We start from the raw sequence: 13,293 nt of genomic DNA, 5'->3' as shown, positions 1-13,293 counted from the left end.
TTGACAATATGGAGACAATTCCATCCCCCCAAATCATTCTGCATAACAGTGTCTCACATTACTTCAAAACTGCATGTGTTTGGCAAACACTGGATAATTGTGTCATCTCTACACCAGAACCTAAAGCCTGTGCAGAAAATCTCTTTTCCAATCAAGTGAAATTGTCCAGCAGATGAAGATGTACAAAGAGCCAGCATTTAAAAGACTGGGGAAATGTAAAAATTAAAGTGTTTTATTTAAGCTTAGGATAAGAATATTCATTTTGGTTGTTTTGAATCATGATTTAAATATTCAGAAATACAATTATTCTACATTTAATTAAATTCATTCTCCTAATGTACGAGCTGCTTCAGGGGGAAGAGGCTAAGTAATTTTGGAAGCTGTGCTAACTCTCATGGGACACCAATATGCCATTTAATTTTCTAAAGAAATAAATTACTAGAGTAAATAGCATTCAAATGACAAGGCAGCAAGTGGGATGGAACACAACCAAAACAGTAATTCCTCACAACTTTTTCTGTTTCTTTTTCTAACAGATATTAAATAACATAAATGTTGTATGTGTTGGACCTGGGACCAAACTTCATTATACACTTCAGTTACTTTTTTGCTTTTGCAAAAAGGGAAACTTAGAGGCAAGTGGTCAGAAGTCAATGAGGCAATGCATTTTAAGTGTTTTGCGGAGTCCCTGACTCCTTAAAGTTTCCTAATCTGACACTTTTCAGATCCCCTAAGCTAGGAATCACCTCACATCTCACAGAACTCCAGAGGCAGTGTCCTGGAGTGTGAAACTCTCCTGTGGCTCCTGTCACTTCTTAGTTGTATGGATGTTATTTGTTAACTCTCCCAGGAAAGAGCTTGGCCTGACTCATCTTTGTATCCCCTTAATATCTTCTGTGTTGTGCGCAGTAGCCACTCAGTAAATATTTGAATTAAAGTTTGAATTGATTAATGTATGCCTGGAACAATAAGTTAGAGTCTCCCAGGAAATAAACTGCTCAGGAAAGTGATTTAGACTTATTTAGAAGCTTTAGCAGCTCTCTTGGGGGCTTGGATTTGGATCAAATAATCTGGGCTTCAGTCTCAACCTAATAGCTAATATTGAAGCAACACTTGCACAGAGAAAAGTCAGGGGATGCAAATAACCAAGATTACTTCATATAAAGTAAAAATTAGCAAAAAAAAAAAAAAAAGTTTGTATCTTGCACTGTGTGAAACTACCCTGAATTTTTTTTACATGTTATCTTAATTCTCAAAAGAACCCTGTACAGCAGATAATTTTATTATCATTGTCTAACTAATGAGGAAACAGGAATAGAGAATCACACAGCTAAGCAGTAGGGCCCAAGTTTAAACTTGGACCGTTAACTCCTAACTCTTTGCTCTTAATTCATTTGTATACAGAACAACTTCTGTGTTTCCCCATGTGGGACAATGTGTGCGCAAATTTTTATTTGTTTTCATTCTAAATGTATGTTGGTATGGTTTGATACAGTCTGCAACCAAGCTTGCAATTTCATGAGGTTTTTTGCTCAGAATAAAATAGGAGTGGGTAGCAGTGTTGGTTCTGAGTTGTTTTAAAGAAACGTATGAGGCAAACAGTAATACAGGAACTTTAAAACTATAGCAACCATCATAAGGCAGCTTGTGAATGACTGAAGGTTAAGAAACCATATTAAATATCCTGGAAAAGTGCTACCTACATTTTAACTCATTAGAACGTCTTTCTTTCTTCTCTGATACATAAATAAATAAAATATAAAAGGTTTTTATGATTATGTATATACATAATTACAATTAAGCATTGAATTGAACACAGATAGTATTCTTTATATTTGTATATACGCATAGTTTAGTGGAATTTAATGATGGAAGTGACACTGCACATACTTAATGACACACTACACATATTTCTCAGAAAGTTTCAAATTTGTCTACATGGAATAGGGAGGCAATTTATTTACTGAGAGATTTGAGACTATCACTTTTATATCTCAAATTAAGTGGAAAATGTAGAATGCTTCAAAAACAAGGGATGCAATGTAGGTGGAAAATGAAGTTGAAAAAAATCAACTATTTTTCCACATGCTTAAATCATGCATCATAGATAAAGCCAAAAGAAAACATGTAGATTAAAGCTCTCTTTTGACTTACAAGGAAACAAACTGTGAAGTTAAGGTTTTGTCTTCACTTTCACTCCTCCACCTACAGAATCAGTGTATAGCATATTAAAATGTACATGCCCTATATAAAATCTAAAATTAAAACTTTAAAATTAGTAATAAGAAATGGCAAATAGTGGTGATGGTGCTTGTGCTAAGAAGCTAATTTGCTAAACTAATCGCTGGAACTTTTAAAAAATTTTTTCTAAAGATTTCATTTACTTATTTGAGTGAGAGAGAAAGAGCAGGGGGAGGGGCAAAAGGAGAGGGTCAAGCAGATTCCATACTGAGTGCGAAGCCTGATGCAGGGCTCCATCCCATGACTTCAAGATCATGACCATAGCCGAAATCACGAGTCAGACACATAACTGACTGAGCCACCCAGATGCCCTAGAACTCACTTTTTTTTTTTTTGCTTTTTTTTAATTTCTTATTTTTTATAAACATATAATGTATTTTTATCCCCAGGGGTACAGGTCTGTGAATCGCCAGGTTTACACACTTCACAGCACTCACCATAGCACATACCCTCCCCAATGTCTATAACCCCCCTCCCCACTCCCAGCAACCCCCAGTTTGTTTTGTGCAATTAAGAGTCATTTATGGTTTGTCTCCCTCCTAATCCCATCTTGTTTCATTTATTCTTCTATCCCCCTAACCCCCCATGTTGCATCTCCATATCCTCATATCAGGGAGATCATATGATAGTTGTCTTTCTCCGATTGACTTATTTCACTAAGCATGATGGATGGAACCCTCTAGTTCCATCCACGTCACTTTTAAATAACTCTCTGTTTGCGTAAAACTGTGACTTAATTTATATTTTCTTTTCTTTTTTTTTTTTTTTTTTTTTTTTTGAGAATGAGACTTTGAAAGATCTTGAGCCCATTCTGTTCTCTCTTGGCTGTTGGGTTTTTTTTTTTTTCTTTACATTTTTTTTCCCATTTTATTTATTTTTTCAGAGTAACAGTATTCATTGTTTTTGCACAACACCCAGTGCTCCATGCAGTACGTGCCCTCCCTATTACCCACCACCTGGTTCCTCAACCCCCCCCGCCGCCCCTTCAAAACCCTCTGGTTGTTTTTCAGAGTCCATAGTCTCTCATGGTTCATCTCCCCTTCCAGTTTCCCTCAACTCCCTCTCCTCTCCATCTCCCCATGTCCTCCATGTTCTTTGTTATGCTCCACAAATAAGTGAGACCATATGATACTTGACTCTCTCTGCTTGACTTATTTCTCTCAGCATAATCTCTTCCAGTCCTGTCCATGTTGCTACAAAAGTTGGGTATTCATCCTTTCTGATGGAGGCATAATACTCCATCGTGTATATGTACCAATCTTCCTTATCCATTCATCTGTTGAAGGGCATCGTGGTTCTTTCCACAGTTTGGCGACCGTGGCCATTGCTGCCATAAACATTGGGGGTACAGATGGCTCTTCTTTTCACTACATCTGTATCTTTGGGGTAAATACCCAGCAGTGCAATTGCAGGGTCATAGGGAAGCTCTATTCTTAATTTCTTGAGGAATCTCCACACTGTTCTTCAAAGTGCTGCACCAACTTGCATTCCCACCAACAGTGTAAAAGGGTTCCCCTTTCTCCACATCCTCTCCAACACACGTTGTTTCCTGTCTTGCTGGATTACACATTTTGGAAGCATAAGGGCCTTGGCGTGCACTTACCTCAGAGTATCCAACCTGCATAAAGTCCATCCTTGTTCTAACTTCTTTTCGCAACCAGGAAAACTCTCCTCATATGAGTGTTAGCCGTAAGAGTGATTATAAATTTTGGAAGCATAAGGGGCTTGACGAGCACTTAACTCAGAGTATCCAACCGTCCTGGAATCCGTCCTTGTTCTAACTTCTTTCCTCAATAGGGAAAACACTGCCATTTAATGGGTTTTCATTTTTTTTTAATTTTTATCTTTTTTCAGGGTAACAGTATTCATTGTTTTTGCACACCACCCAGTGCTCCATGCAATACATGCCCTCCCTATTACCCACCACCTGGTTCCCCCAACCTCTCATAATTTATATTTTCTAGAAAGAGTATGTGATTGTTTATATTTGACATTGACTGAAGCTCACTTGCTTCCATTCCTGCCAGAGTTTTCTCAAGTAAATCAGGATGTAATAGTCATATATCTAATACTCTGTATATCAGACTATTGTTTTCAGACATATAAAGCAAACTTCATATTATAAACTGAACTTCATTATTTTGGTTGTTTTGTGGTGAGCATTTCCTGCTTTTAAACTGTTTTGAGTGACTATTTTGTACCAGCAGTAAAAGCAGTGCTCAGGCAAGTCTTAGCCTGTTTCATTACTGCTGCTAATCTCTGGTGGCTCAAAGTGCCAGTCGCTTTTCTCTGTATTTACAAATTCACTTCTAATAAACTAGATTGTCTGCACCTGTGGGACTCTGACAACCCCAGCACAGATGTTACCCCTGTCCCATCAGGCTGGAAAAGCTAGATTGTAGGCAAGAGCAAAACCACTTGGCAGGGACAACTTCCCAGCTGGCTGTCTTGGGCACCCTCGGTCTTTCTTAACCCTTTCTTCCTGGTAGTGGTTCCCCACCACCATCTGGCCCAATATCCCTGCACTTTTACTGGCTTCTTCTGATCAGTTTGTGTTCTCAGGAAAGAATCTGATCAAAGCAATTAAAGCAAGTTGTTAAATGTTTGATAATTTGATATGCTTGCTCTCCTGGGGATATTTAGACTTCAGTGAGCTAAAAGCCTTCATCCAAAAGAATAAATCTCAGAGGGTGAGATTTCTGGCATCAGCAAGCCAAGAGAAAAGTTTTTGCTTGTTTTTGAGATTTTCTGCATGCACTTGAAATCATACCAGATCTGTTTCAACCACGTGATAAGATCCACATTGCCTCTTTTTCATAGGATTTTCAAATGCCTGCTCTAGAAGATACACAGGTAATCATGGAGAAAGATAATTTGAAAAGCCAAAATATTTAATAAGGCATAGACCTCACAGGGTTGGCACGGGACTCATATGAAGTGTAAAGTTCAAGTCCTGGGGCATTTGGACTCAAATGCTCATAAACTTTCCCATTTCCAGCAGAGTTTTACAGACTATTGCTCAGACAGACTGGTGCATACCATTACTATAATATTATATAACATCTATTCTAAGATTATGTGGCAGGAATAATTTAGTGAAGAGGGCAGACCAAGTTCCTATCTTCATGAAGCACCTGGCCATATTACATTATAAATATTTGTTTGCATATTTATCTTCTGGCCTACACTGGAAGCCACTTTAGGACACAGATATGTCTTGTTCAGCCATCTGTCTACAGCCCATAGCCCAGTTTCTAGTGACTCTAATGCTAAATAAATAGTTGGAGAATAAATTCTAGAGAAGTTTTTCTGCAGGACCTGAGTAAAAACCATCAGAATACTGAGTAATTAGTGGAAATTAACAACTTTGGAGGAAGATGGGTAAGGAGAGAAGGTTGGAGGAGAGAGGATTATAAAAATAACAATAAAATTCTATTTTCTCAAAGAACAACAAAAAAAATTTGTTCTTAGAATACTTATGACCTGTTCCTTTTTCTTCTATCCAGATAAAAGAAGAGGGTCTTAAAAATGAGCAAACTATGTTTGAGCTGCTATAACAAAACACCACAAATGAGGCAGCTTATAAACAACAGAAATTTTTCTCACAAATCTGGAGACTGAAGTTTGAAATCAGGGTGCTCTTGTGCTCAGGTGAGAGCCCTCTTCTGGGCAGACTTCTAGTTGTATTTTCACATAGCAGCAGTGGCTAGAGAACTCTGCGGGGTCTTTTTTTGTAAGAGCATTACTCCCATTCATGAGGACTTGGTCCTGCCAAAGGAGGAGTAGCAACTCCCAAAAGTCCTACCTCCTAATACCATCACATTAGGCATAAGAATGTCAACCTACGAGTTTGGGAGGGCCACAAACGTTCAGACCATAGTATTCTACTCTGCCCCCTCCCCAAGTTCATGTCCTTCTTGCATGCAAAATATATTCATTCCACCTCAGTAGCCCTAAAAATCTTCACTTACTCCAGCATCAACTCAACAGTCTAAGTCTAAAGTCTTATCAAAATGTCATACAAATCAGATATGGGTAAGACAGTTCATCCTGAGGTAAATTGCTCTCTAGTTCTGAACCTGTGAAATCAAATATAGAATGTTCTTCCAAAATACAATGGTGGGACAGGCATAGGATAGATATTTTCCATTCCAAAAGAGAGAAATAGAAAGGGGGGAAAAAGTAACAGATTCAGAGCAAGTTCAAAACCTTAAGACCTACTGGAGCATCCCTGCCTTCATGACTTTGCTGAGCACAGCCCATATGACAGCTTTCAAGGGTTGTAGTTGCTCCCCATAATTTTTCAAGGTTGGAATCCCAGGCAGGTGCTCTACCAGTCTGGGGTTGCAGGTTCAGGGCTCCAGAAGGCTCCATCTTTGAAATCTAGGTGGAGGTAACATACTCCACGCTTTGGAGGCAATGGTCAGTCCCCAACACTTTGTGCAGCACTACCCCCATGGCTCTCATCAGGGGTCATCTCACCTGCTGAAACCCAGGAGTAGCCTCTCTTTTGAACCTGTGGAGGCAGCCTTGATAATCTCTGAATCACCTTTGGGGTCCTTCTCTCCTTGTCTTAAGAGTATCACATGTGCTAAGTCAATAATAGCTCCATGTCCTATCCTGTAAAATCTAAGAAGTCCTGACACTTTTCTTCATTTCTTTACTTCTCCTTCCCCTTCAGCTCAAAATAGCTGTTTCTCTGCTGGAGTGGCTGAATAGGTTTTTGGTTAATACCCATACTAATCTCCTTACCAGAAGGTCCCTTGGTCACACGCCATTAGTGTTCTCTTCAGAACATGCTTTCTCGCTTTTTCTATGTGGATAGGCTGAGAATTTTCAAAAATTTTTTAAGTTCTTCCTTTTTGATTAATAATTCCACCTTTAACTCATTTCTTTCTTCTTTCATTTTGCTGTCAGCATTCAAGAGAAGCCAAGCTGCACCTTCAGCACTTTGCTTAGAAATGATTTCACCTTTGTGATGAGATATATTAATTAGCTTGACTGTAGTAATCACTTCACTATGTACATGTAGTCAAATCCATCATGTTGCAACCTTAAATATATATAATTTTTATTAAATAAAATTATAAAGAAAAAAAGAAATAGCTTCCCCCAAACACTCAATTTCATAGCTCACAAGTACTATGTTCCAGGAAACACTAGGACACAAACACAATTCAGCCAAATTCTTTGCTGATTTATAACAAAGGTGGCCTTTCTTCTATTATTCAATAATGTGTTCCTCATTTCCATCGAAGACTTTATTAGAATGGTCTTTAACATCCATGTTTTTACTAACATATTATTCACCACCACTTAGATATTCTCTAAGAGGACTAACGCTCTCTCTACAGTCTTCTCTTTCTGAATCATCATCAGACTTGCTTTTTAATACTTCATTCATGGCAATGTAGGCTTTTGTTAGCATAAACCTCAAAACTCTTTCACCATCCATTCATTATCCAGCTCAAAGCCACTATACAGTTTTAGGTATTTGTTACAACAGCACCTTCACTTCTGGGCACTGTTTTTCTTAGTCCATCCCAGCTGCTATAGCAAAAGAATACAGAGTGAGTAACTTATAAGCATAAGAAATACGTTTTTCACAGTTCTAGAGGCTGGAAGTGGGAGATCAGGGTACCGATATGATCAGGTGAGGGTTCTCTTCTGGGACACAGACTTCTCATTGTATCCTCACATGGCTAAAGGGGCTGAAGAGTTCAGTAGGATCTCTCCTTTAAGGACACTAATTCCATTCATGAGGGCCTCACCCTAATGACCTCAACACCTTCCAACACCTTCTGTCTCTTAATACCATCATTCGCCATTAAGATTTCAACATACGAATTTGGAGGAACGCACACACTGGCACCATAATAAATACATTTGTATTGATTGTGTTTTACCATCCTACTTTAAGTAATTAAATCATGCATCCAATCAGTCAACAGATACTTATTAAGGACTTTCTATGTGAAGATACTGAGAAAGATACAGGATAAAAAGAAAAGATAAGCATTCATTTGAATTCGCAATATTGGTGACTTAGAAAATGGCTGTATGGAATAGTGTAGAGAGAAACAACATTGGAAAATACTAAAGATACTGAGGGTAGCAAACTTTCTCAAAACTTGTTTTTAAGTGCATGCATAATGATACCAGTTAACAGGTATTGAACACTTAAGGTCCAAGTATTTTAAAATATTTTATATGTATTAACTTTAAAGTCCCACAATAACCATAGGAAATAGGTATTCTTCTTCTTCTCATTTTATAGGTAAAGAATCCAGTATACTTATATCAAATTTGTTTATGATAATGCAGAAAGTTGAGGAGGTAGAATTAACACCTATCCTGGAAAATACTGTTATGGTTACTAACGAGGCAAGAGGGACTTGGGAAGAACAGTATTTTAGGGTGGACAATATTGAAGCATATTTACATGCAAATTGGGATGGTCCAGTAGAAAGAGAAAGGAGTTAAAATAATATTTCTCTACTAAAAACATTTAATATCATTTTTTAGAAGGAAAAATCAGGGCTTTTTCTTCTCTAGAAATCCTTAATCATCTGATAAATTATTTATGGATTTGCTCTCTGTTTCTCTTTGAACTGACTATATAGTCCATTGAAACAAATAACTTTTTTTTAATTTTTATATATTTAGATACTTTGAACTAAGTAGAAATTTTCTTCCTTAGGTCTCCTTAAAAGGGCTAACGATAGAGACAGGTGATAAATGTATGATATCTGTTAACTCTGGAGATAGTTATAATGACGGATGTAGATATAACCAGATACAGATAAAAGGTAAATCTGTGATTAAAAAAAAAAGAAAAAGAAAAAATTCTATAATCTATGAATACTACTTTGTTCAGTCTGACGTCTGTTAGAATAATTTTTTTTCTATTTTTGCCACATTTAAGTGTACAGAATAACTGAAAACAAAACTTACATAGACTAAAATTTAAAAATCACAAAATATTCACTTAGTTCTGTTTCTGTTGTTATTGGTTATCTTAAAATCCTTATGGGTTGTCATATAACTTGATTAATCTCCATTCAGCTCAATTTGTTACTATGTGGGAAACTTTGAATTACTGGGTTTCAGCACACTGGGTTACTTCATATACAAACAAACATAGTGTTCGAGGATTCTTTTCTCAGAATAAATGTGAGTGCTTTAAATGGAATGCTTTTAACTTAAAAACATCCTTCTCTCCTCCATTCTGTCACTTCAGAGAATGATGAAAAACTTGAGAGAGGAACAGTGTAGGTGGGTATGTGATATGCCAGAGCAGAGTGGGGGTAAAATCAGCCTTTTGTGCCCGGATTCATATGCCTGATTTCTTCTTATGCTCTCAGAGTCTGGGCAAAGCTATCAAAATTATTTGCAACATCTGGACAGTGGGTAACAGGACATTTCTGTAAATTCTAGAATGTAGAGGCATGCTTGTGAATTGTTTCATGAATTTTAAAGTTGGAATTTGATGGAATATATTTCTCTTAAACAAGAACTTGCCATAAGCTTGCTGTTATTCTTACAACATTTACATCTTTTTGAGACTCTAAAATCTATAAACTACTTCTCGTTCTGAAATATATTCAACCTATATGCTGACATTGGAAATGGGGAGTAGACATAATATCATGACCTGAAGAATATTATGTAGGACAAAAGTATTATCATTATTGGACTCCATGTGGATACAATTCTCCAAAATTGCCAGATTGGTTTCTTTTCTGACAAGCTTGATTGTGGGTCTAAAGTCACAGGAACCCTAGAGGGTAGTTGGTTACTGGTGTCAACACAGTAGAATCAACCTTATTTTAAAAAACATTTTGCATTTAGTGAACTATGACTTACAAAACTGCAACATTTGACTTAAACTTGAATTTTTATTACTGACTTCTTCAGTTAATCTTTGCAAATGATAGAAAGCTATAGATGTTACTTTTATAATTCAAGGCAAAGCAGCATCTGCCTTTTCCAGTATTCCACTCTATCAATACATAAAGCTTTCTTATTTCAGGAATCCTTCAACTGTCAAAATAGGGCATCAGTGAGTCAAAATTTAATTTGAGGTTTTTTTGAAGAATTTCCCTCACTTTTTGATTTTAAAATTGAAAAAAAAAAGTATAAGACTTTTAAATAACACTTACTTTCATTAAAATATCAGAAGAAAAGCCTGAATTTAAAGGAAAAGATTTACTTTATTTCTAACATGATTCTAATTATTTATTTTACAGAATCGTTAACTTATCTAATATTGAACAATATTATAGATCAAATTTCTGTTTAAGTTGGCATTTCCCTAATTATTCAGACTGAAAGAAAATGATAACATTTCCTATATTTTAAATTATGGTTGAACTTTCATGAGATATTGCTTTTAATAAATGGTTTTCCATTATAACATTAAGTGGGAATTGACAAAATTGGTGCCTAACTACATTTCACCTTGAAATGATGCCAAATTTGTGGTCCTGAGAAAATATATTGCAAGACTGGGAAGTCCAGATCAGGGTTCTGGCATGTTGGTGTCTAGTGAGGACCCACTTCCTGGTCCATAGATGGACATCTTCTGGTTGTATCTTTACATAGTGGAAGGGTTGAAGGACATTTTTAGGGCCTCTTTTAGAAGATCATTAATCCTATTTATGAGATCACCACTCTCATGACCTAATCACCTCCTAGGAGGCCCACCTGCAAATACCTCCACACTAGGGATTTAGTTTCAACATGTGAATTGGGACAGGGGGCACATTTGGTCTATAGCAGTGATGTATAACAAATTATTTCCAAATTTTAATGCATTTTTTACTGTTTGTAAGATCAGAAGTAAACAAGGCATAGATTATATCACAATATCCTTCCTTCATTTTGAAAAATACTGATCACATAATGATCCATTTATTCAAATTCCTGTTAAAAGCATCTGAGTTAAAAATATACAGTGTTGGGGCACCTGGGTGGCTCAGTCATTAAGCATCTGCCTTCGGCTCAGGTCATGATCTCAGTATCCTGGGATCAAGCCCCACATCAGGCTCTGTGCTCCACAGGAAGCCTGCTTATCCCTCTCCCACTCCCCTGCTGTGTTACCTCTCTGGCTCTGTCTCTCTCTGTCAAATAATTAAATAAAATCTTAAAAAATATATATAAACACACACACACACACACACACACACAGTGTTAAGAAACCTTCAGTAAACCATCATTCCCAATATTTGAACAACTAAATAATGCCATATCCAGAGTAGGTAAAGGATAGTAAATAAGATTTGAAAGATTCTTAGTAAAGGAAAGCGAGGAAGAATGTGATCTCTGGGTTTGGTGGCTTGAAATCTAGTCTCATTATGTCATACCGTGTTCTAGGTTTGATCTTGGGCAAATTATTCAGCCTTCCAATACTTAACAGAGATTGGTGAGATTGAAAGAGCTATTTGTCATATTGTCAGAGAAATGAAGTTACATTTGTCAGCTTTGTTATTGATAATAACTAAGTTAAAGGTGTAGATTAAGATCTTCAAGTGGTGGACTTCAAATACTTTGTCCCATATTGAAACATTAAACTTAGCAACATACAGAATTTTGCACCTTCTGGGAGAGTTCCTCAACATGTAGTACTTTGCAGATTTGGAGTGGCTAGCTTCTCAGAAAATAGAGAGGGAAAAAGGAACTAAAATGAGTTTGCATATTGCCTTCTTCCAAGAAGGCACTGATGTGCAAACAAAGGCCAGAAGTCATTTTTTAGTTGAAGACCACCCATATGTCAATATGATGCTGGATAATCTTTTTAGGATATCAGTAATAGAAATAGTAAACCATAAAAAGTAAATAACTGAAATGCTGATAGAATCTTTATGATAAAATTATTATTAAGTTTAAGGAAATGCATAATAGTACTCAATAGGTAGTAGCTACTACTTTTATTTTATCATTGCTCTTAGTATTAAAAAAAAAAAGTTTACTATCAAGCCTTTTTACCAAGCCAGAATTGTTTTTGTTGGGCTACTCTGATGGTTGTAGATAGCATGATACAAAATTTTTTCAGTGATGAAATACAGAATATATTTCCTAAAATATTAAATGTTTACCTTTCACACAAAAACATATACCTTCATCAATGAGTAGAGATGAATGAACTGAGAGAATAAAATTAAATTAGAAAAAAGGCAAATTTTCTCTTGTTGGGAGAGAGTTTAAAAGGTGAACACGAGGGAGGAGTGTGGTAAGGAAGAGGAGTACTACCAAGTGAGCTAATTGTTTTTAAAAGAAGGACCAGATAAGAAAAGAAGTAAACAGATTAAACTATTGGGAGAAATGGAGGTTTGGGGGATAACTAGGGTATTTTAAACCAGTGTATTAGAGCTGAAGAGCTGGTTGGGATGTCATGATGCTGGGGGTGTAAGCCAAGTAAACACCAGCTGAACTGGTGACTGAGTGCCTATGGTAGAATTACAGTTTTAGCTGTTGTTTTTTGTTTTTGTTTTTCTTTTAATTATTTTTATTAACATATAATGTATTATTTGCCCCAGGGGTACAGCTCTGTGAATCATCAGGCTTACACATTTCACAGCACTCACCACAGCACATATCCTGCCCAGTGTCCATAACCCAGCCATCCTATCCATACTCCCCCACACCCCAGCAAACCTCAGTTTGATTTGTGAGATTCAGAGTCTCTTATGGTTTGATGGTTTGTCTCCCTCCCGATTCCATCTTGTTTCATTTTTTCCTTCCCTAGCCCCCAAAAGCACCCCCACTCTGCCTCTCAAATTCCTCATATCAGAGAAATCATATGATAGTTGACTTTCTCTGATTGACTTATTTTGCTTAGCATAATACTCTCTAGTTCCATCCACATCATTGCAAATGGCAAGATTTCGGGTTTTTTGATGGCTTCATAGTATTCCATTGTAAATGTACACCACGTCTTCTTTATCCATTCATCTGTTGATGGACATCCACGCTGTCTCTGTAGTCTGGCTATTGTGTACATTACTGCTATAAACATTTGAGTGCACGTGCCCCTACAGATCACTATATTTG

At 36.7% G+C, this 13,293-nt stretch overlaps 1 protein-coding gene across 1 annotated transcript in view; it reads left to right on the top strand.

The window, feature by feature from the left end:
• Window positions 1-13,293, top strand: part of EYS (eyes shut homolog) — a 1,714,887-nt gene that overhangs the window by 1,124,081 nt on the left and 577,513 nt on the right. The window contains 1 exon segment of the mRNA XM_046006082.1: window positions 10,794-10,806. Within this exon segment, the coding sequence (XP_045862038.1) occupies window positions 10,794-10,806 (13 nt within the window).

This window comes from Meles meles, chromosome 5, assembly GCF_922984935.1.
Source record: "Meles meles chromosome 5, mMelMel3.1 paternal haplotype, whole genome shotgun sequence".
NCBI classification, from domain to species: Eukaryota; Metazoa; Chordata; class Mammalia; order Carnivora; family Mustelidae; genus Meles; species Meles meles.
Note: the sequence above shows the minus strand (reverse complement) of the source record. Positions and strands in the feature narration are given on the sequence as shown.